The 26,696-nt window shown below is 34.5% G+C and overlaps 1 protein-coding gene across 11 annotated transcripts in view; it reads right to left on the reverse strand.

The window, feature by feature from the left end:
* The window catches only part of FER (FER tyrosine kinase), a 460,601-nt gene that overhangs the window by 305,486 nt on the left and 128,419 nt on the right, over positions 1-26,696 (reverse strand). For 9 of the 11 annotated variants that reach the window (XM_057737769.1, XM_057737780.1, XM_057737781.1 and 6 more), the window contains 2 exons: positions 21,192-21,314; positions 9,633-9,822 (listed from right to left, as the gene is read on the reverse strand). In XM_057737769.1, the coding sequence (XP_057593752.1) occupies positions 9,633-9,822; positions 21,192-21,314 (313 nt within the window). Of the gene's footprint in view, positions 1-13; positions 640-9,367; positions 9,519-9,632; positions 9,823-21,191; positions 21,315-26,696 lie in introns of those variants that run through there. The other 2 variants (XM_057737800.1, XM_057737795.1) reach the window with 2 other exon arrangements.

The following is a 26,696-nucleotide window of genomic DNA, read 5'->3' on the forward strand; positions in this document are numbered from 1 at the left end:
CACATCCCCTTCATTTATTTTACAACCAAAAGTTTGTACCTTTTGACCACCTTCACTCATTTCACCCACTCCCCATCCCTACCTCTGGCAACCACACACCATCTGTTCTCTGTAACTATGACTTATTTTTTGTTTTGTTTTGTTTAAGATTCTACATATAAGTGAGATCATACAGTACTTGTCTCTCTGTCTGACTTATTTCACGTAGCAAAATGCCCTTAGGGCCCATTCATGTTGTCACAAACGGCAAGATTTCATATCTTTATCCATTCATCTACTGATGGACACTTAGGTTGTTTTCATATCTTGGCTCTTATAAATAATGCCGGTAGGAAGATGGAGGTGCAGATCTTTTTGAGTTAGAGTTTTCATTCCCTTTGAACAAATAAACAGAAGTGGAATTGCTGAATTATATGGTAGTTCTATTTTTTGAGGAACCTCCTTACTGTTTTCCACAGGGGCTGAACCAATTTCCATTCCCACCAACAGTACACAAGGCTTCCCTTTTGTCCACATTCTCACCAACACGTGTTATTTGTTGTCATTTTGATAACGGCCAGTCTGACCAGCGTAAGGTGGTATCTCATTGTGGTTTTTACTGGCATTTCCCAATGGTTAGCGATGTTAAGGAATCTTGACCTGAATCATTTGGAAAAATGAACAAGTTTTTTATAATGTAATCATTATCACCTCCTAACTTTTTGTTTTATAAATCATAAATGTATACATCAAATAAACATAAAGCATGTACCTATAAATACACTTTATCAGATCCACAAGAGAATTTAATAATTTAATGGTCTAGAAAGCCATGGAAAGTTCAGCATGATAAAATTCATGCCACAGGAAAGCTGGAAGCAAGAAATTATTAATCTATAAAAGGGAAATTTTAATATCAATATTAATATAGTAATTAATATCCATAACTGATATTGTTCTCAGGTTAAAAAACCTTTAAATTATTTTCAGAGTAAAATCTAAATCTATATAAACTGTACAAAACCCTCTAAAATGTATCTTACACATAATCTCCATTTATATACATAGTAAAATTACAGGATTTCACCAAAGCTGTCTTTACAATAACAAAACATTGTAAATCACGTAAATGTGTCACTTGTTTGCTAAGCATCTTATTTCTCTAAGAGTTAGCATCAAAGTCCTTACAATGGTTTGCATGACTGTATGATCTAAATGGCCACCACTTCTCTGACCCCATCTCCTACTACTTTCACTTACAATGTTCCAGTCACACTGGCTTCTTGTTGTTTTGCCAACACAAGAAGCAGACTCCGGCATCAGGACCTTTCAACTGCTTTTCCCACTGCCTGGAATATTCTTACCCCAGGCAATCTCATCATTTGATCCCTCAGTTCTTTCAGATCTCTGTATAAATGCCACTTTATCAGTGAACCCTTATGTGACCACCATATATATGAAAACACCTCCCAGCACCCTTTTTCTCCCTTCTTATTTTTCTCCAAAGAATGTACCACCAACTGACATATATACATAATATATATAAAATTGTTTATTTTATATATATATATATATATAACTGTTTATTGTCTATCTCTTCCAATTAGAGTGAAATGTCCATGAGGACAGAAAAAAAAATGTTTTATTTTGTTCGCTACTGTATCCCCAGAACTTAAAATGCTACCTGACACCTGGCATTCAATAAATATTTGTATGTTGAACAAATAAATGAAAAAAAAAGAAGTAACTGTATACTCACTATTACAGAATAATATTTAAAATATATTAAGTAAAAAAGTAAGGTACAGTATTGTTGTATGCTTTACCATTTGTGTCAAAAGAGCAGGTAATATAAATTTATGTTTACCTAGGAATAAACCTGCCTAAGGAGGCAAAAGATCTGTATGCAGAAAACTTTAAGACATTGATGAAAGAAATCAAAGACGACACAAACAGATGAGGGACATACCATGTTCCTGGATTGGAAGAATCAACATCGTGAAAATGTCTGTACTACCCAAAGCAATTTACAGATTCAATGCAATCCCGATCAAATTACCAATGGCATTTTTCACAGAACTAGAGCAAGAAATCTTACGATTTGTATGGAAACGCACAAGACCCCGAATAGCCAAAGCCATCTTGAGAAGGAAAAATGGAGTTGGTGGAATCAGGCTTCCTGACTTCAAACTATACTACAAGGCCATAGTGATCAAGACAGTATGGTACTGGCACAAATATAGAAAGGAAGATCAATGGAATAGAATAGAGAACTCAGAAGTAAGCCCAAACACATATGGGCACCTTATCTTTGACAAAGGAGGCACGAGTATACAATGGAAAAAAGACAGCCTCTTCAATGAGTGGTGCTGGGAAAATTGGACAGCAACATGTAAAAGAATGAAATTAGAACACTTCCTAACACCATACACAAAAATAAACTCCAAATGGATGAAAGACCTACATGTAAGGCCAGACACTATCAAACTCCTAGAGGAAAACATAGGCAGAACACTCTATGACATCCATCAAAGCAACAACCTTTTTGACCTACCTCCTAGAATCATGGAAATAAAATCAAGAATAAACAAATGGGACCTCATGAAACTTAAAAGCTTTTGCACAGTGAAAGAAACCATAAACAAGACTAGAAGGCAACCCTCAGAATGGGAAAAAATAATTGCCTATGAAACAACGGACAAAGGATTAACCTCCAAAATATACAAGCAGCTCATGAAGCTTAATACCAAAAAAGCAAATAACCCAATCCACAAATGGGCAGAAGACCTAAATAGACATTTCTCCAAAGAAGACATACAGATGGCCAACACACACATGAAAAGATGCTCAACATCACTAATCATCAGAGAAATGCAAGTCAAAGCCACAATGAGGTATCACCTCACACCAGTCAGAATGGCCATCATCACAAAATCTGGAAACCACAAATGTTGGAGAGGGTGTGGAGAAAAGGGAATTCTCCTGCACTGTTGGTGGGACTGTAAGTTGGTACAGCCACTATGGAAAACAATTTGGAGGTTCCTTAAAAAACTACAAATAGAACTACCATATGATCCAGTAATCCCACTCCTGGGCATATACCCAAAGAAAACCATAATCCCAAAAGAAACTTGTACCATAATGTTTATTGCAGCACTCTTTACAATAGCCAGGACATGGAAGCAACCTAAATGCCCATCAACAAATAAATGGATAAAGAAGATGTGGCATATATACACAATGGAATATTACTCAGCTATAAAAAGGGATGAGATGGAGCTATATGTAATGAGGTGGATAGAACTACAATCTGTCATACAGAGTGAAGTAAGTCAGAAAGAGAAGGACAAATATTGTATGCTAACTCACATATACGGAATCTAAAAATGGTGCTGATGAACTCAGTGACAAGAACAAGGATGCAGATACAGAGAATGGACTGGAGAACTCAAGGTATGGGAGGGGGCGGGGGGTGAAGGGGAAACTGAGACGAAGCGAGAGAGTAGCACAGACATATATATACTACCAACTGTAAAATAGTCAGTGGGAAGTTGTTGTATAACAAAGGGAGTCCAACTCGAGGATGGAAGATGCCTTAGAGGACTGGGGTGGGGAGGGTGGGGGGGACTCGAGGTGGGGGGAGTCAAGGAAGGGAGGGAATACGGGGATATGTGTGTAAAAACACATGATTGAACCTGGTGTACCCCCCCAAAAAAAAAATTAAAAAAAAAAATTTATGTTTATATTTGCATAAATGCTTCCAGAAGCTTACCTCTGAGGTAGGGAACTGGGGACAAAGGACACTTACACACCTGTGCATGTATATGTACTACATATTCAGAGAAATTAAAGTTTTGCCTTCATAAATAAGAAATACAAAAGATAAGCCTACAATAAAATCTACAATTCATACTTAATTCAGTAAGTATCTACAAATTAATTTACATGTGAACTAAGGTACATTATTAGAAAAAAACTGAAATAGAACCTTGCTTTAACAGCATTTCATAATATATAACATACTTTATATAATCTCACTTCAGTGTCACAGAAATCCTGTCAGGCAAGGTAGGTACACATTCATTTTCTCCTTTTATGGAAGAGAATACTCAGAAAGGTTAAGTAACCTGACAATAGTTACAGAGCAGAGGGAAAGCTCAATTCAAGTCTCCCAATTCTTAGTCTGGTACTTTTCTCAGTGTATTTGATCGTAAGGCTTGGAATTAACATTCACCTTATGTATTTAAAGGAAGAAAATGTACCTGATGATGAAAACATAAAGCTTCAATGATGTTGTCAATATGATGTCTCAATTGATATCATTCCAATTTAGTGTCTAACTATAAAACTCAAAATATATTGACCACTACGGTAAAGTGCATTACTATTGAATCATAATGATAGATAATATTATTATGTTTGTTGAAATATTATGTTGGTTGAAAATGTAACAAAACAGGATTTTATTGATAGTGCTGTTCAATTAAGCAGAACTCAATAAAATACAGAGACGATAAACATACGTTGTATATTAGTCTAGTAAAAGGGCTTAAAAATGTGCAATTTCAGAAACATCAAAGTAAAGGCAATTATCTTATAGGATGACTAAACATATTTTAAAAGTAGGAACTCATTCCACGGTGCCATCAATTCTAGATGCATTTGACATATAAAGGAGATGCTTTCAACAAAAATTATTATAATATATTTGGCCTAAAGCACATGCTGTTAAAAGGAAAACAGATTACTCTAGAGTAAAAAGGAAGTTCGATTCCTCAATTCAGCAGACACGTTGAAAACTTATTATGTTCTAACAACTAGATAGCTAAAAAAAATATGTGATATTTTTGAATAAATTGAGAGAGAGAGGAGTCAGGCAATGTTTAATCAGGGACTAGAAAATCTTGGTATTTCCATCATTATCCAGATAGGGCAGCCAAGGAAGAGTTTACCCTTCTAATTTGCCCCGGAAGGCAGATTTTTCTGCCTGCAGAGCTACAATTGAAGAATAAGATAAAATAATCCTTGGGTTTATAGAGTATTTAAACAACTCAAATGTCTTCAGCATAAACAGAACATTAAACAGATCAATAACTCAATTAGATAAGAAAGGGTTTGCCTTTAATTCATCATTTCCCAAAGTACAGTTTCCATTGCACAGTGATCCCTTCAGGATACCCTTTGAAAAAGGATTGGACCAGTATTTCCAGAGACACTGCATTCCATGCTATAGCTCTCCTCTTGGGAATATGATACAAAAAGTTTAGAAAATTCCCACAGTCAATACAACTGTTTCTTTTGCCTTAACCAGGTATGTCGCAAATTTTAGAACACATCTCTCCTTGGAATGTTTTTCAAGGACACCAAATTTTCTTTATTTTTCACTACCTCACTGGTTATTCCTTCTCAGTCTCTTCCTGATTCCTCCTTGTCTAGACCTAACTTATGGTGTCCCAGAGTTCAGTCTTTGTTTCTCTCTATTCTCCTCTATCCTCTCTCACTAGGTAAGCTTCTATAGTCAAATAATTTTAAATACCATTTGATGCCTACAACTCTCAAATTTATACCTCCGGTCCAAATCATTCTCTAGAACTACCAAATTTCTACATTGATGGGCTTCTTTCTTTCTTTTTTTTTGGAAAGACAAGCTGAAGTCCTGCTCTTCCTCATCAAAGCTGCTCTGTGTATAGTCTTTCCACGCACTTGAAACAAATTCTATTCCTCTAGTGCTCCTGCTCAAAACCTTAAAGTTGTCCTTGACTCCTCTCTCTCACATACCCTACATTTAATTCACAGGAAATCTCAGGGGCTCAACCTTCAAAATATATCCAGAAGCTTCTTGTTCAAACCATACCCATAACACTTCTTGTTACTTCCCATGATACCATCCTTGTTCAAGCTGTCATCTTCTATCACCTGGGATGCTGTAACAATATCATTCTTCCATCCTTATTAACTTTAAGCATATTATCAACACAATGATTCATTTAAATCAAAAGTCAGATCATGTTAATCTTCTGTTACAACCTCCCAACCCAATGGCTCCCCATTTCATTCGGAGAAAAGCCATAACCCTTAGTTGTGTTCTACAGGTCCTAAGATCTGTTCTCCATTACTTCCCTAATTTCATTTCCTACACTCTCACCTTCCCCTCTACTCAGAGCTCTTTACTGTACCTTAGACAGTCCAGACCTGCCCCTGCCTTATAGTCTTTGCAGTAAATACATCCTCTGACTAGAATGTTCTTTCCCCAGAAATTAAGTGGTTTACTAACTCCCCAGTTCAAGTTTTTGTTCAAATATTACTGTCTTGTGTAAAAATTGATCAGTGGATGCCTTTGAATGGTAAATGAAGTATGAGATTTTATTTTATTTACTATTCTTATTTTATGCAGTAGGAATGTATTTATATTTGTTTAATAACACTTTATAGTTATTAAAGCACCGTATGTTGTTTTTAGAAATCTTGGACATTAAGAAAATGATAAAGAAAAAACACCTACCATGCAGAGATTTTGTGATGCCTATTTACCTATCATTTCATTTTTGTCATTAAAGAGAACATTGATATTAAAAAAAAAGTCATTTTCTCGATGAGCTTATCTTTATTTGCATTTAAAACTGTAACCCAAGCTCTGACCCTCTAGACTCCAAACCCCCTATATCCTGCTTTGTTTTTATGCCATGGCATTTAACATCTCCCAATATAATATATAATTCACTTATTTAACTCCCACTCACCACAGAATGTAACCTCTAAGAAAGATTCTCCATTAGTTTTATTCACTGATATATTACAAGCATCTAGAAATATCCTTGACACATAGTAGGTGCTCAATAAATACTGCTTGAATGGAGAAATGAAACATACTTATCCACAGATAACAGAGAATTATGTGCAATATTTAATATTTATCAGAAAATGTTCTCCTTGGTATTTTAGACAAAATTAGACTTAGGTGAAAAAAAACAACATTAGAAAGATGACTTTTCCTGACAAAAATGTTTATATTACCTGCCTCCACAATTTTTTCAATTTCTGTAAATTAATAGACGGGCCTTAATTCTCATCGAATTATAAAGTCAAAATAAACATCAATAAAAGCCCTAAAAGCCCAACTACAATTCTAACCCTGACATCTGAATCACCTTGGAACTTTTATAACAATATACAATCCATGGCCCATCTCAGCAGTACAGTCCCTTAAGGGCACTTTTCCATAGAAGCATTCACCACCAAAGAGTCCATGTTTTGGTTAACGCTGCCATTAATTAGGATTATGTAGAATAGTTAATACTTACTCTTAAACAATATTTAGGCCAAGTTTTTACTATTTTCCATGATATTATGGTTTAATTTTTAGTTCTTCCAATTTTTCCAATATTTAACTAAATTTCCCTTGTTGAAACACCATTTATAAGGATGGAATTTATAAAGATGAAAAACCAATGGAGTTGCTTACATTAATTTGAGGCTTTTTTGGTAATGTTATTCATAAAACAATGCTTAAACAGTCATTAGAGGAAAAAAAATCATTTATAGTTTTAATAATTTGTTTTTGAATAAAATGAAAAGTTATATTCTAATTATTACTGAAAGATTGAATTATGCAAAAATTTCACTGATATACATTGGAGTATTATTTAATTTTAAGAACTATGAATTGCAAATATTTCTACTTGTTTTATAAAACATACTGTAAAATCTCATTAATTGGCATCAATTTGAGTAATGTCCTGTTTGATTTATAAAATGTTACTTTATTACTTGAAACTACATATAGCATTCCCTTTTAAATTCCTTAAAGACTTACTAAAGGCACTGCTTCACTGAATAGATAAGATGTATAGAAATAAATAGCACTTCAACTATTTAAAATAAATTGGATAAATGAAATGTGACATCACTTTCTAAAAATTTATAAAGTATTATCATCATTTAATAAATGGGTATAAGAGAAAGTTTGAAAGTACCAGAAAGCAATTTAGTCTCTTAAACTGTATTATACATTCGCTCTAAAACATTATTTATTCACTTATTGAAAGTTTTTCTTCAATGATTATGAAAGATAAAACTCCAAATTATTACAAATTATTAATGAAATAAGAATTAATGAACTGTTATATTTTAAATTCCAAAGTCTAGTTTTTAGTTGTAGTTATCAAATGGGGATATGCTATCATTTAGTGACTTGAAGAACTATCTTTTATTCTATCAATTATAATGCCAACATGCATCATTTACATACATAATTACTTAAAATAAATTAGATAGCCAGTTTTAAACTATCTGCCACTAAATAAGGCTATGAAGTAATCAATTCTACACCCACATGGGGACAAGGAAATATGATAAACCATACTTAGAGGACAAAAGATTTACTAAGATTTCAAAGTCAAGCGAAAGAATAAACCTTCAGAAGTTCCTCTGAAAAGAATGCATGTGCCAGATAGTTACCAAAAACAATGAAGCAAGAAAACTAATCTAGTAGTGTCCTTGGTCTACATGGTAAGATCCTTATTATCTGGTAGGACAGTAAAGGAGAGCAAAGAATTATAATTCATAACTCACAATGGAATGTATAGATCACTATGGCTCAATTAATTTAAAAAAAACAGCAATAACCACAATAATTTAAATACTTTATATTCATACCCAGGTTTATCTGGAATTGAAATTTTCAAATGCAGTCATTTTTTCCTTTGGAGACATCTGAATCCATTTAACAATCAAATTGTACTATTTAGAATCACATAAATAAAAATCACTAAAATATCACCTATAGCATAATTAACTCTAATAGTTCTACTTATGGACTGCATCCAGTTACCCATAGAAAAAGCCAAGGATGCACTATTAACATTTTGGGTTGAGTAATTTTTTGTTGGGAGTAAAAGGAAGGGGTTGAAATGTGCACCATAGAATATTTAGCAGCATCACTGCCCTCTACCCATGAGATACCAATAGCATCCACCAGCTGTGAAAACCGAACATGTCTGGAGACATTGCCAAATGACCCCTGGCAGGGGCAAAACTGCCCCTTGATAGAAACCACCAATATAAGATGAAGGAAGGGAGAAAGGAAGGGGAAGAGAAAGAGAGAAGGTGTTATAGTAGGCATTCTTAAACAGTTAATAAATCTATATAAAATAAAGTTGAATTTCTAGTTGCTAGATTTAAATGTGTTTATTGTAGTTTAAGGATATTTATAAGAAAAAAATATTTTTTAAACAAAATCAATGTTTTGTACTGTGAAAACAATAAACACATCATTAATTTCAGATAAATCTTACTGTTCTTATATAAGAAAAAATTTAATAAATATCTTTCTCCTTATTTCTTATTTCTATCTTAAGAATAACACCCTACCTTCCTGCTGTCTCCCAGGAATAAAAACAATTGCAGTCTTTGTTTTCAGTTTTGAAGGCAAGAGAAGAGCTTTTTCCTCTGACTCTACAGGTGGTTCCTGAAAGTGCTCTCCAGGTGACCTGAGATGACTGACAAGTCTATTTTGCATTTACAAACAAGTTTAATAGGACCTGCATATTAACAAGAGTAATAATTTGTTATCGCAACCAGAATTAATTTTAGTATTCACTTATTACCTATATACTACTCTTTCAACTTTCTCATTCGATTACTCTTTGGCTTACCATAGATGTAACTGATCGTGCATCTTCTTCATAATTTACTACTGGAGGTGGCTCTTTCCCATCATTTTCTTGCACTTTTTGCTCTAGCAATTCTTTTTGTGCTGTAAACTTTGCCTCAGTACATCTCAGCTGCTGGACTGACTGTTTTAGCTCTTCAAGTGTCTGTTTTTGGCTTAGCAGAAGTACAATACTAAAAAAGAACACATTTAATATAAATTATTTCAACTTCTTTAATAAATAAAGACTTTAAAGGAAACTATATATATGCATATTTTGCTCCTATTTTCTTTCATTTTCCTCTTTATAAGACTCTTTCAGAATCACGAGAATTGTGAAACTAAACAGATTTTGAGTCATCCCAGTAGTTATTAAATGTTAGCATTAACAAAATGGAAGGAAATGTTTGGAAGCAAGAACCAAATTCAAGATGTTTTGAAATATATTAAGACTTATGGCATTCATTTTATTCTACAGCTAAACCATCTACCTCACAAAGTACAGACACTTAAATCCAGAAGTGTAAAGCCTAAAATGAATTAATATGACTGAAGCAGAATCTTAATTTATTTCAAATCTCAAATGGAATACAGCTAAAGTCAGATCTGTGCCTTGAGTAAAATAAATCAAATCAAGGTGACAGCCTGGAACCGAGCTGTGGCATATGATGAGGGGTGTGTGTTTAGAGCTGGGGAAAACTGTTCTGACAAGGACTAAGGGAATGAGTGTAAGTCTCCAAATCTTTCCAACACCATTATAAAGACAATAGATTTCCCCATTCCTCCTTTAGAGAACTACATAGGCCACACTTTACCTTATTGTGACCTTTTAGCCCTTGGAGGCTGTCCCTAATACGAATTTCAAATTAATTCACCCACATTAAAGCCACAAGAAAAAAGGTAGCGGCAGTGAGAAACACCTCTGGAAATGCTGTCACACTTAGTATATTAACATCTTAAAGAACTGTGCCATGCACTACTGAAAGTAAGTTACTAACATATAAAAGACAATTGGGAAAGACAGTCTCTTCAGCAAGTGATGATGGGAAAGTTGGACAGCCGCATGTAAATCAGTGAAGTTAGAACACACCCTCTCACCATACACAAAAGTAAACTCGAAACAGCTTAAAGACCTAAATGTGAGACAAGACACCATAAAATTCCTAGAAGAGATCATAGGCAAAACATTCTCTGACATAAATCATACCAATGTTTTCTTATGTCAGTCTCCCAAGACAACAGAAATAAAAACAAAAATAAACAAATGAGACAATTAAACAGTAAAGGGAACCATAAACAAAACAAAAAGACAACCTACAGAACGGGAGAAAATATTTGCAAATGATGCAACTGACAAGGGCTTAATTACCAAAATATATAAGCAGCTCGTACAACTCAACAATAGAAAAACAAATAGCACAATCAAAAAATGGGCAGAAGACCTAAATACACATTTCTCAAAAGAAGAAATACAGATGGTCAATAGACATATGACAAGATGCTCAACATAGCTAATTATTAGAAAAATGCAAATCAAAACTACAATGAGGTACCACCTCACAATGGTCAGAATGGCCATCATTAAAAAGTCTACAAATAGCAAATGCTCGAGAGGGTATGGAGAAAAGGGGACCCGCCTACGCTGTTGGTGGGAACGTAAGTCAGTGCAGCCACTGTGGAAAACAGTATGGAGGTTTCTCAGAAAACTAAAAATAGAATTACCATATGAATCGAGCAATCCCACTCCTTGGCATATAGCCAGACAAAACTATAATTCAAAAAGATACATGCACCCCTATGTTCATAGCAGCACTATTCACAACAGTCAAGACATGGAAACAACCTAAATGTCCATCAACAGATGAATGGATAAAGAAGATGTGGTACATATATATAATGGAATACTAATTAGCCATAAAAAAGAATGAAATGATGCCATCTGCAGCAACATGGATACAAGTAGAGATTATAATACTAAGCGAAGTAAGTCAGAATGAGAAAGACAAATACCATATGATACCACTTATGTATGGAATCTAAAATATGACACAAATGAACCTATCTATGAAACAGAAACAGAATCACAGACATAGAAAACAGACTGGTGTTTGCCCAGGAGAAGGGGGCTGGGAAAGGAATGGAGTGGGAGTTTGGCGTTAGCAGATACAAGCTTTTATATATAGAATGGATAAATAACAAGGTCCTACTGTACAGCACAGAGAACTATATTCAATACCCTGTGGTAAACCATAATGGAAAAGAATATTTTTTGAAAAGAATATATATATATGTATAAATGACTCACTTTGCTGTACAGAAGAAATTAATACAACATTGTAAATCAACTATATTTCAATTAAAAAATTGATAAAAAAAATGAATGAGAAGATAAGCCATAGACTAGGAAAAAATATTTACAAAAGACACATCTGATAAAGGAGTGTTATACAAAATATACAAAGATCACTTAAATGTCAACAACAAGAAAACAAACTGATTAAAAAATGAGCCAAAGACCTTAACAGATACCTCACCAAAGAAGATATACAGATGGCAAATAAACACATGAAAAAATGCTCCACATCATATTCTATCAGGGAAATACAAATTAAAACAACAGTGAGATAACATTATACATTTATGAGAATGGCCACACTCCAGAACATTGACAATACCAAATGTTGACAAGAATGTGAAGGAACAAGAACTATCATTCATTACTGGTGGGAATGCAAAATGGTACAGTCATTTTGAGGCAGTTTGATAGTTTCTTACAAAACTAAACATACTCTTACCATCTGATCCAGCAATCATACTCCGTGGTATTTAGCCAAAGGAGTTGAAAACTTATGTTCACATAAAAGCCCACATATGGATATTTACAGCAGCTTCATTCATAATTCCCAAAACTGGAAAGCAACCAATATGTCCTTTAGCAGATGAATGGATAAATAAACTGTGGTATAGCTGGACAACAGAAAACTTTTCACTGCTTAAAAGAAACAAGCTACCAGGTGACAAAAAGACATGGAAGAACCTTAAATGTACATTACTAAGTGAAAGAATCCAATCTGAAAGGGCTATATAATGTATGATTCTAACTATATGACATTTGTACAAGGCAAAACTATATGGAGACAGTAAAAAGATCACTGGCTGTCAGCAGTTGGGGATGGGGGGTGGAGTGGGGGGGTGAGGATGAATGTGTGGAGCACAGAAGATTTTAGTAAAAAATACCCTACATGATACTATGATGATGGATATAGGTCATTATATATTAGTTCAAACCCACAGAATATACAACACCAAAAGTGAAACCTAATGTCAACTATGAACTTAGAACAATAATGATGTGTCATTCTAGGTTCATCAATTGTAACAAATGTAATGCTCTGGTTAGGGGGGGTTGTTAATAATGGGGGAGACTACGTACATGTGGGAGCAGAGGTATATCAGAAATTTCTGTATCTTCCCCTTAATTTTGCTGTGAAACAAACCCCTCTAAAAAATAAAGTCTTAGCTTTAAAAAATGGTATATCACTACGCATTTATTAGAATGGCTCAAATAAAAAATAATAACAATACCAAATGCTAGTGAGGATGAGGAGAAATTATCACTCACTTGTTGGTGGGTATAGTCACTCTTTAAAAATTAAAAGTACAATTACCATAAAACTAGCAATTATACTTCTGGGTATAGATCCCTGAGAAATTAAAACTTACGTTCACACAAAAACCTGCACATGAATGTTTGAAGCATCTTTATTTATAATAGCCAAAAACTGGAAACAAACCAGGTATCTTTCAAAGGGTGAATGATCAAAATATGGTATATCTATACTGTCATGAGTTGAATTGCATCCTCTAAAAAGAATATGCTCAAATCTTAACCCCAAGAACCTCAGAATGTGATCTTATTTGGAAATAGAATTGTTGCAGATGTAATTAGTTAAGATGAGATCACACTGGAGTGGTTGGGCCCTTAATCCATGACTTTGTAAGAAGAAGAAAATCTGAATTGAGAGAACAGACACACAGGCAGAACACTATATGAAAATGGAGGCAGAAATTGAAGAGATGCTTCTACTGGCCATCAGCAGAAACTAGGACAGAGGTGTGAAACAGAATCTCCCTCAGAGTCCAGAAGAAACCAGCCTGCCAACACCTTACATCAGACTTTTGGCCTCCGGAACTGTGAGAGAATAAATTGATGTCTTTTTTTAAACTGCCTGGTTTGTGGTACTTCAATACAGCTGTCCTAGGAAACTAACACACATGCCATGGAATACTACTTAAGAGTAAAAAGGAATGAAAGTACCTGGATAAATCTCTAGAGAATTATGATAAGTGTAAAAAAATCTCAAGAGATTACATACAGTGTGAGTCCATTTATATAACATTCTTGAAAAGACAAAATTATAGAAATGGAAAACAGATTAATGGTTAACAGGGGTTAAGGAGGGGGTGGGAGGTAGAAGGCAGTGTAGCTATAAAAGTGCAAAATGGGGGATCACTGCAGTGAAAACGTTCCATATCATGACTGTATCAATGTTAATATCTGGATTATGATATTACATTATAGTTCTGCAAGATGCTGCCATTAGGGGGAACTGAGTATAGGGTTTATGGGATCTCTTTGTATTAATTCTTACAATTACATACCAATCTATAATTATCTCCATCAAAAATTAATTTAAAAATACGTATCATGCTTCCTGTGGTGATGTGAGGTTTTTATCATCTCATATGCTTTGGGTTCCTAAATAATCTGTTTCAGAAATAGGCCCTTTTTTATTCTTCTTTAGGAGTTCTAAATATTTATTATATCATATTAGCATTCAGACATTCTGAGACACTATCCTGACACCAAGAATTAGAACATATATACAACGGAATAATAGTCACAAAAAAGAATGAAATAATGCCATTTGCAGCACATGGATGCACCTAGAGGTCGTCATACTGAATGAAGTAAGTCAAAGAAAGACAAATATCATATGATATCACTTATATCTGAAATCTAAAAAAATGATACAAATGAACTTATTTACAAAACAGAAACAGACCCACAGACTTCGAAAACAAACTTATGGTTACCAAAGGAGAAAGGTGGGGGAGAGGGATAAATTAGGAGTTTGGGATTAATATATACACACTACTACATATAAAATATATAATCAACAAGGACCTACTGTATAGCACAGGGAACTCTACTCAATATTCTGTAATAACCTATATGGGAAAAGAATCTGACAAAGAATGGATATATGTACGTGTATAACTGAATCACTCTGCTGTACACCTGAAACTAATACAACATTGTAAATCAGCTACACTTAATATAAAATAGAAATAAAATAAAATAAATAAATTTCCTCTAGAGACTGCCATACAGAGTGAAGTAAGCCAGAAAGAGAAAAACAAATACCGTATGCTAACTCATATATATGGAATCTAAAAAAATGGTAGTGATAAACCCAGTGACAAGGCAAGAATAAAGATGCAGATGCAGAGAATGGACTTGAGGACACAGGGTTGAGTGCAGAAGTGGGGGGTGGGTGAAGGGGAAGCTGGGACGAAGTGAGAGAGTAGCATAGACATATATACACTACCAACTGTAAAAGAGATAGCTACTGGGAAGTTGCTGTATAACAAAAGGAGATCAACTTGATGATGGGTGATGCCTTAGAGAGCCAGGACAGGGAGGGTGAGAGAGAGTCACGGGAGGGAGGGGATATGGGGATATATGTATAAATACAGCTGATTCACATTGGTGTATCTCAAAAACTGGTACAAGAGTGTAAAGCAATTATATTCCAATAAAAAGCTAAAAATTAATTAATTAATTAGTTAATTTCCTGGCTTTTAGTGGTTTTTAAAAACATGAGATTTTGGGAACATATATGCCCTATTATATTGCTCTAGTCCTAAGATTTTTAGTTAATATATATGATCATGAAATCAATGAGCAACATTAACTTCATTCAATTAATCCTACTGAATTCTATTTATAATGACCATTTCAAATACATTAACATCTTGCTTTTGTTCAATAATTACTTTTTAAAAAGTACTGCTGTAATCATTATACAACATATTATATAATTAATTTATGTTTATAACACCATTGAGCAAAAAAGCTATATACATTTCAATAAGAAGAAAATTATGGTAAATGTACGACATAATACAAGATGCACAAGAAGCTATAAATAAATTTAAAACATGGAAGGGATCAGCATTTATGCAGGTGCTATTTACTCCCTATTTCTGACTTCTCTTTCCATGTATTCTTCACTTGGAGGGCACCTTCTGTCCTTCAGGCCTCAGCAAAAATGCCATTTCCTAGAAGACCCCTGACCACTTGTCTTAAGCGGGTACTCCTCTGTTATTCTTCTATCTGAACTCCTTGTTTCATAGCAACTATCACAACTGTTAATTTCCTGTTTTGTATTGGTATACTCTACAAAAGTGTAAGCTTCATGAGACGTGACCATATGTGTCTTACCTTTCACTGTATTCATAGCACCTAGTGGATATAATCTAAAAATTCTGAGGCAAAAATGAAAGGTACCTGAGGGTTTCCCAGGTGGCACAGTGGTTACTAATCTGCCTGGCAAGGCAGGGGACACAGGTTCAATCCCTGTCCAGGAAGATCCCACATGCCACAGAGCAACTAAGCCTGCGCTCCACAACTACAAGCCTGTGCTCTAGAGCCCATGAGCCACAAGTACCGAGCCTGTGCTCCACAACTACTGAGGCTTTGTGCCTAGAGCCCGTGCTCAGCAACAAGTGAGGCCACCGCAATGAGAAGCCCACACATCGCAATGAAGAGCAGCCGCTGCTCACCACAACTAGAGAAAGCCCACGCGCAGCAACGAAGACCCAGCGCAGCCAAAAATAAATAATAAATACATTACCGAAAAAAAGATACCTGAATTTGCAAACAAAAACAATACTTCAGATGGTTCAAGTATTACCTTGACTACAAGCTAGATGTGAATCACTGCAATTCTCCTAAAATTTCTGGCCCTCAGATGTCACATAATTTGACAGACCAGGAGGTTTAATCAAATGATCTCTTAAGATTCTGCATGGCTCTAAGAGTTATGATTTTATAATGTATAAAGTGTTTTTAAGTACTGGGTGATAATGGTACAGCACAATACAAAACTGAGTGATCATTCACTTTTTGGAAGTCAAAGCAAGCATTAAAACCAATAGTAACATTACCAGCTCTGGATGCCAATGAGTCATAAATGACATATGCTTGGTATATTTTCCCATAAACTATTTTCTAATACAGTAGTCGGGGATCATAAATCAGGAGAAGATGGAAATTATTTCCATTTGAATAAATATGCTCTGGAAGTAACTGAGTAAAGATATGTATACTAGAGTGATGCTTTGTATTGTATTAAAATTACACCATTTCAAATGGTTGGTTTTATTATTTTCTCCCTATTTTCTTAAATAAAATTTTGCAATAGCTATACTTCAAGTGAGACCTGCATTATTTACATAAGCTAAAACTCTTAGTGTGAATTTAATGTCACATAAAAACCATTCTTTAAGTTCATTTTTCACTTAATATTATTCAATAATAGGAATCAAAGTATTAAATGACTTATATAGTTTATGTTTTTACTGTTATTATGTTTCAGAGAAACTTATGTTAAATCCAAATTTAAAGGTTTTAACATTAGTCCCTCATTTGTTATATTTTCATAGGAACATAAATGGTATTTCTATTAAGTAAAAATTCACATAATTCCATTAATTTAGAAATAATTTAAGAATGTAAATATCTAATATAGAATGTTTTTAATATTTGGAAAAATGTAGTTTTGTTTTATTATCTTATTACTTTTAACTAACACGGTATATGAAATTAAAAAGTCTGCAGAGAAAACAAACCTATTTTTGAAACTAGATAAAAATTGTTTTTAATCATATATTTAAATAAGTATACTCAGACACATATACATATATACACAGAAAATGGAAATGTTTAAGAAATATTAAGAAAATGAAATGCAAACATTTACCTAGAATCCCTTTCAGACTATTTGTTTAGCAAAATATTTTAATATGTAATTCAAAGACAAACTTCAACCCTACCAATATCTAAGCTAATGAGAGTTCACAATGACTACTTAGTTATATAAATATACTTAACATTTTCAAGATTATGCCCTGAAGGTAACAATAAAAACTCCATGATAACAAAGAGCTAACAGAATTTGGGTTAAACAGGACTCATTCCCTGAAATGCTTGACATACTTATCCCTTCTAACTTATTCTCCTAAGAACCCTATTAAAATCACAAGATCAAGCAATTGCTATGATCAAACAGACAGAAACTTTGGAGCCAGGAACTCATGGGTTTTCTATCACTTACTAGGTATGTGATCATAAGTAAGTTATCTAAATTCTCTAAGTCTTAAAGGTAAAATCCAGGTAATTACACAGAAAGCATAGTGAAGATAATATTCAGTGAATTAAAATATATAAAACATTCAGCACAATGGAACAGAGTAAGAACTCAAGAGATGTTATTTCCCATATGTCCACCACCCCTTTAAGCCTCCTTTCCCATACTCCCATTCTCATCTCCTGATAAATATAAGCAGGTGGAAGAATGCGGATCACATGGATTATGTAGATGAAGAGAGAATCGAAGATGTGAGTCAAGAAAACATACCAAAATATCAGAGTCTCACAACTTCTAGGTTAAGATAACCCTTAAAGATTGCCTCCCTCAGCAACATATAGTCAGACGTGCTGGTGAGAAGGTCAGCTATACTATTGTATTTTTTTATAGCTACTAAATTATAAAACAGGAGTCATTTACAATGTGTACATTTACAAAACTGTAAAAAGTAGAACTACTTGGTCCTCTGTAAACATGTGAAGAGATTTACTCACAAATAGAGAAAAACAAATGATAATTAATTTTTAACTTTATATGTGCAATGGTTGATAAATTTTATTTTTATAATCCAAATAGAATCTTCTGTTGATACAATATTGAAAATTTTCACATTTATTAAAGGACTATCCAGAGTAACTCAAATTTTCTTTTCTCACCTTTAAAAGGCTCATCAATTTCAATATGACATTTAACACCAAGTTGTAATAAAAGACATAGTATAAGTGGGAGAGGTAGGCTCCTAATACCTTGAGTTATATAATAGGTTAGATGGTGTTGCCATTCACTGAAATTTAAAAAAATACGAAGAGTAAACTAGGTTGGGTTGGGTTGGGTTGGGTTAGGTTGTATCAAGGGGATTTTTAATTCAGCCTTAGACTTGAGAAATTTAGGGTACTTCCAAGACATCCAAGGAGGCATGTCAAGTAGGCAACTGATTACATGGCCATAGAGTTCAGAGAGGAAATCTGAGCGAGAGTAATAAACATGAGTCATCTTCAGGGGATCACCTAGGGATACAGTACAGGGAGGAGAGTGACGTAGCCTAGGGCCATGCCTTGTGTAACTCCAACACATACTGGCTGAGTGGGGAGAATGAGTTTATAAAGAAGGAGTGGCCAGAAAGAGAGAAATAAGAGCTGGCATCTTAATCCCAAAGGCCAAGGGAAAAGAAGTCAATAAAGATACAGTGAGCAAGTAAGATAATTGCTAAATTTAGCAATGTGAAGGTCATTGATGTTCTTATAGGAATCTACCTATTTCAACAGTGATGGAGCAGAAGCCAGATATCTGTGGGTTAAGTACTAAGTGAGAGCTGAGTAAATGAGTGCACATTAGCACTCTTAGAACAAGTTTGACTGGGAAAACAGAAGGGTTATCTAGGGTGGGCAGAGAGGTAGAGATTATAATTAGGAGTCAATTTTTTTTTTAATTTTATTTATTTATTTATTATTTTTGGGGGGGTACACCAAGTTCAATCAACTGTTTTTATACACATATCCCCGTATTCCCTACCTTCCTTGACTCCCCCCCCTCGAGTCCCCCCCCCCACCCCAGTCCTCTAAGGCATCTTCCATCCTTGAGTTGGACTCCCTTTGTTATACAACTTCCCACTGACTATCTATTTTACAGTTGGTAGTATATATATGTCTGTGCTACTCTCTCGCTTCATCTCAGCTTCCCCTTCACCCCCCATTCTTGACTGAGGTAACCAGTTGCCTCTATAGTTGAAGCTTGCACTAATCGCATAGACAAAATGTCATGCTATCTATGTTGAAGTATTTAAATTTAATTACAGATGTTGTAAGGAGTCAATTTAAGAATATTTAAAAAGTGAGCACTGGACACAGTTGAGAAGAAACAGTGAACATAATATAAAATTTCTGGGAAAGTTAGAGATGATGAGATATAAAAATAGGCACAGGAAATAGGACAAGGAACAGATCCTCTATGGAAGTAAAGAAAGAGAATGGGTACAAATGTGGTGAATTTAGATATCTAATCCCAGAAAATAAGGTACTTGACACCTGATGATTCTAATTTTTTTCTGTTATGCAGGAGAGATCCGCCTGCTGACTCTGATTGGGGATGCAACAGGATCAGAAATTTGAGAGAAGTGGAAAATATCTGAAAGTTGTGGGCTTCCCTGGTGGCACAGTGATTAAGAATCTGTCTGCTAATGCAGTGGACACAGGTTCGAGCCCTGGTCCGGGAAGATCCCACATGCCACAGAGCAACTAAGCCCGTGCGCCACAACTACTGAGCCTGCGCCCGAGAGCCACAACTACTGAGCCCATGTGCCACAACTACTAAAGCCCACACGCCTAGAGCCTGTGCTCTGCAACAAGAGAAGGCACCGTAATGAAAGTTGTGTAGAAAGAGCAAGTATAGATGAGAGAAATGCTACACATCACAATTTCCTTGGAAGTCTTGACAAATCACACCAATTGTGAAAGATGATAGCAAGAAATTTATATGTTCTAGTCCAGGATTGGAAAAACCATACCAGTAAGTCCTGGTGGAGATGCAAACAATGACCAAAGTCAGATTAAAATTTTAAATTTTAGATCAAAATTTAAACCTTAATACAGTAGAAGACATAATTATTGAAATCAGTAAAATCAAGAGTATAGCAAAACAAGTAAAGTCAGGGGATCCATGAAAATATTTACAGATCTAGAAATGAGCAAGAAAAATAGTAAGACAAAACAGTACATCAAATTTCAGAAGGATTTTTATAGGTGAAGCAGACTGCTCTTTTTTACTAAGTTCATTTCCTTCCTTCTAACACAGCAGAAGCCAGTTTCTAGATAAAACTGGTTTGTCACTTTATTAATGAGAAATTCACAGTGAATCTGGTGAACTTGATGAGGTGGGGAGTTAAGAAAGGTTTTATAAGGATTTTTCAGAAAATAGTTCAAACCATTAAAACACTGAAACATATGATCAGTATACCATACTGATAAAAACACAAAATCACTCTTCTAGAGTCCTAGAAAGTAACTCAACCATACATAGTTTCATACTTAGCTTCTAGAAATTTAAATCCATAATTCCATGTAACAAAAGTATTTCTAAAAAAATTACATCAATTAAACTTTCTTCCTTCAAATTATTTTTGTTTTACTCACTCAGATTTCTTTTCATAGGTCTTAGAAGATTCCTCAATCCTCTTCTCTAGCTCCAGGACAGCTTCCTCCTTGTTTAAAAGCATCTGCTGTGTCTGCATAAGTTCCTCTGCTAAAGTTTTCAACCTAGAATGAACAGTTTCCTGATCATCAATCAATACATTAATTACACTCACTTTATACATACAAAAAAAAAAAAGCATGCATATATCTAAGGTTGCAATGTCCAAAACAGTAGCCACATGTAATTTAATTTAAATAAGAGTAAAATTTCAGTTCCTGTGTTGCATCAGCCACATTTCAAGCACTGAACAGACACATATGCCTAATGGCTACCTGTCTGGACAGAGAAAAGAACATTTCAATAATCACAGTTAGTACTCTTAGGCAGTCTGTTTTAGAGTCTTATTCATCAAATAGCAAAAGAGAAACAGAAACAGAAAATGGAGAAAGGGAAGGCGACTAAAGCAAAAAAATACCTGTCATCTCCCAGGAAGAGTGTATAGGTAAATAACCATGATTTTTGTTTTCAGACTAACATGTATTTATATTCTGGCTTTGCCATTTTTTATCTGATATCCTGGGCAACTTGCTTAAGCTCATTGAATCTATTTTTTCATTTATATTTTGGGTACTGTAATACCTGCTTCAGAGTATTGTTTTGAAGATGAAATACACTAATGTATACATAATGAATGGTACTTAGTAGGCATTTGTGTAAATGACATCTGGTATTATTTGCATATGTTATCTCATTTAATTCTTACAACAACCTATGAGATAGAAACTGTTATTTTATAGAAAAGAAAGTAAGGCTCAGTCACATGGTAATTTAAATTAATATAAGCTATTTATGTTTCCACATATTGCAATAATGCTTTAGAGTTATTTTCTATATAGATTTGAAGATAATTAAATACACAAAATTAATATGTACCCACAGACTAGACAATTTTTGGTTACATAAAATGCATTTGGTCATGAATAGAAATAATTCTACCTCAAAAACACTCACAGCTGGAATCTAAAACATAATAGAAATGAATTTATTTACTAAACAAAAACAGAGTCACAGACATAGAAAACAAATTTATGGTTACCAAAGGTGAAAGGGAGGGAAGGAATAAATTAGGAGTATGGGATTAACAGATACACACTACTATACATAAAATAGATAAACAACAAGGATTTACTATATAGCACAGGGAACTATATTCAATATCCTGTAATAACCTACAATGGAAAAGAATCCGAAAAAGAATATCTATCTATATATATATATATATATATATGTATAACTGAATCATTTTTCTGTACACCTGAAACTAACAAAGTATTTTAAATCAACCATAGTTCAATTAAAAAAGGAAAAATAAAATTGCTATAATCATAAAAAATACACACACAGCTATCATATCACATTAAAATTTTTATCTTCAGCCTTTTAAAGCAAGACAGGAAACCCAAAATATACAAAATATTAAACAACCCAAGTATATGAAAATTTGAATTTATTTAAAGTTAAAGAGATGATAAAGTCAAAAATAAAAGTTAAACTTTGAAGAAACATTTGCAATGGAAATTACAAGCAAAAGCTCGGTGTAGAGAAACCCTTATAAAAAAGTCAACCTACTATGAAAATGGACAAAAAACACAGTTGGAAGTTCATCAAGAAAAATTCAAAAAAGCACACAGAAATACTTACAACCTGAACCGCAATTTAAAATCTGCAGATTAAGTAAACAATAAGTTATTTTTCACCTACTAAAATTGACAAGCTTGAAAAAGAGTGATAATATCCAGTATTGTCAATATTGAAGGAAGGCAGGAAGGCAGGAAGGCAGGAAGGCAGGAAGGAAGGAAGGAAGGAAGGAAGGAAGGAAGGCAGGAAGGAAGGAAGGAAGGAAGGAAAGAAGAAGAGAGAGAGGGAGGGAGGGAAGGAGGGAGGGGGAGGACTACACACACCCTATTCATGTAACAAAACTGGCACAGATTTTTTTAGAGATCAACTTGGAATTGTCTCTCAAACTTCAAATTAGAAGTCTTTGACCATCTAAAATTCTGTCTTACCAAAATACTTGTTAGTGTGTACATAATTAGGGCATATGAAGATGTTTGTTACAACACTGTTTATAAAACAAAAAACTAGAAAATATTTAAATGTCCATCAATAAGGGAATAGCTGAATAAAATTTAATCCATTTAAGATATAGAATAGTATATAGTCACTAAAAAGAATGAGGTGCACACATAAAAGGTGCTTCCAAGGCATAGTTTTAAATTAAAGGGCATGATGCAGAAAAACACAAACAGCGTGGTTCCATTTGTACTGAAATAAATGTATGCATGTATGTGCTACTGACTGAACTGTAGTCCCTCAACATTTGTACGTTGAAATCCTAACCCCCAAAGTGATGGTATTTGGAGAGGGGGACTTTGGGAGTTAATTAGGGCTGGATGAGTTCATGAGGATGGAGCCCTGATGATGGAATTAGTGTCGTTGGAAGAGAGACCAGAGAGTTTGCTCACGTGCTCTCTTTCTCCAAGCCCAGACGAAGAACAGGTCATGTGAGTACACAAGAAGGTAGGAGTCTACGAGCCAGGAAAAAACTCTATTAGGACCCAAACTGCCAGCACCTTGATCTGGAACTTCTAACGTCCAGAACAATGAGAAATAAACTGTTGTTGTTTAATCCACCCATTCATGGTATTTCATTATGGGGGCCACAGCAGATTAATACACTGTGTATATATTTACGTGTGGAGAAGAACCAGATTACTACAAACCAAACTTTCATCATCACTTTGAGGGGTATGGGACTGGAATAGGGGGTGATTTAAGGACAAAAAAGCCTCTCATATTTTACTCTATATTTATCTATATTATTTAAGTCTCATAACAAAAGTGAACTTGATTTTTAAACTATTAAATAATAGGTAACAGAGATAAAAGAGGCAGGAAAACTATGAGACATAATCAGAAGAACTCAAGATATAATAATCCAGGTTATCTCATCTATGTTTAGAGTTAAGCAACATAACAAATCTCAACAGATTTCTGAGGGCATTAACATATTACAGCAAAACATAATCAGTTGCTTATAATAATCCAGAATCATAAGGGAAACAAATTAAGACAAGTATTTTTCTTTAAGAATATACATATATTTATGAGACATGCATCAAATCTAGTAAAATTACTTTGTGGAATTTGATGGCAATATAAGCTTTGGTTATTTGGAAAATTCACTTTTGTGGAATAGTTCATATCCTGACTACTAGATACAGAAAGCATTACTGTATTAAAACTCGAGGTCATTTTCAAGAAAGCTACATTTCAACTTTTGGCTTCAAGTTAGTTATTAATAACTACAAATATATAAGTAAGTAACACTCACACAGAATGCTTTGTTCTTCCTAAAACTCTGCCCTACATATGATCTCATTTAATCCTCATGAAAGTCTGGAACACAGGACCCTACCTCCGTACCTGTTCCAATCCCAGTCTAGAGGTAATAAGGACCAGTTTCTCACCACTGCCTTGGCCATGTTGCATCAAAGCTGAATTTGATAGAAAGCTCCTTCCCACTCTTTATCACTTCCCTCACTTTCCTCTCCTCTGTTCTTTTACTTCTCTCTCCTGTACCTTTCTCCATTCTCTTCTCTTCCTACTCAATTTTCCATTCACCTCTCTTCTCAGTTCTTCATTCATTCACTTAAACAGGCGTTTACTAAGCACATACCTTGTGTCAGGCACGCTGCTAGACACTAGGGATACAACAATAAACAAATTTGGCTTCAGGAAACTTACATTCTAGTAGAAGAAACATCAACCTTTTTTTCCTCCAACCCTCTCTTCCTCTTTCCTCTCTTTGACTATTACTGTTTCTTTCCCTAGTTTCCTCTCAGTTCTTCTCACTGTACCATATCCTCTGCTCCATCCTGAAATAAATAGTCCCACCAAACTGTAAGATGCAGGCACCATGGCTTACCCTTCACAGCACATCCCTTACATTTAGGACAGTGTCTTACACACAGTATGTGCTCAACTCAGTTCTCTATGTCCTGTTTTTCTCATTAGAAGCTCACACATTAACCTTTTTCCTGCAATTCCCTAATAACTCCCAAGGCTCTCCTTATTCCTATCATTCTGAATTATCTAGAAAGTGAAATCAAAGAGCTAAGTCACTGTGGGAACAGCACAACTTACGACTTCCACCTATCATATGAGCTAAACTTGATATATGAACTCCTACTGCAGTGGTGCAGTAAGGGAAGCTTTAGTTCTCTGTATATAGATGTCATTAGTCAGGGTTGACTCCTTTCATGTAAACATTTTATCATCAAGCTAATTACTTTATCTTACCACATCAGAATAAGAGAATTATTTGTGTTTATAACTCTACATCTTTACTGCATTTTGTAAAGCACCTTACTCTGGTATAACAGACACCAGGCCAAGAAGCAGACACCTTCAGCTTCAATATTTACTTGGCTTTTCTAAACTTCCATTTTCTCCTATAATAAAGTGGAAATTAATACCTAACTTAAAGGGTTCCTATAACTATGATGCATAGTTTTAAAGTTCCTAGAATGGATTCTGAAGCACAGTATAATCCCTATAAATGTAATTGTATATTATTAACCAATTTTAGTAGTTTCATAAGAACTATTTTTCTTATCGATTGGTTGATTGATTTGCTACATTGGGTCTTTGTTGCTGTATGCAGGCTTTCTCTAGTTGCAGCAAGCGGGGGCTACTCTTTGTTGTGGTGCACTGCCTCTCACTGCGGTGGCTTCTCCTGTTGCAGAGCACAGGTTCTAGGTGCATGGGCTTCAGTAGTTGTGGCATGCGGGCTCAGCAGCTGTGGCTCACGGGCTTAGTTGCTCCACAGCATGTGGGATCTTCCTGGAACAGGGATTGAACCCGTGTCCCCTAAATTGGCAGGTGGATTCTTAACCACTGCACCACCTGGAAAGTCCTGTCTTCTACTTTTTTTAAAGAATATTTTGTTAACATTGGATGTAAGAATTAACATTGCTCCCAAGGCAGTGGTAGGATTGAGTGTATTTTAAACAAAACTCAAGAACAGGTTATATTATTTATACATTATACCCAATTAAAGAAAAGTAAAGAAATTGCAAGAATGCTACATTAAAAGTAGAGGAGCCACTCATAATTAAAAGTTGTTTTCCTCTTTACAACGTCATTTCCAAGAACTTTAACTTTTTGGAAAGGTGAAGAATTTTAGTTCCATGAGAAATTCATATAAGCTAGCATGTCTTTGTTATCCTTGATACAAATAAAACAGTACGTCTCTATACACACATACACACACATACATGTTGATTTGATGTGACGTAACAGTAATAATATCACCACGAATCTAAAAGGAGAGGCAATAAGTAAGGAGTTTTATTATTGATTTCTTCCTATTTATCACTTGGAAAAATTCAAGGGAAGACATTTGATTATGGTGAACATCATACTTACCCTAGTTAATTGCA

This window comes from Hippopotamus amphibius, chromosome 1, assembly GCF_030028045.1.
Source record: "Hippopotamus amphibius kiboko isolate mHipAmp2 chromosome 1, mHipAmp2.hap2, whole genome shotgun sequence".
Classification (NCBI taxonomy): Eukaryota; Metazoa; Chordata; class Mammalia; order Artiodactyla; family Hippopotamidae; genus Hippopotamus; species Hippopotamus amphibius.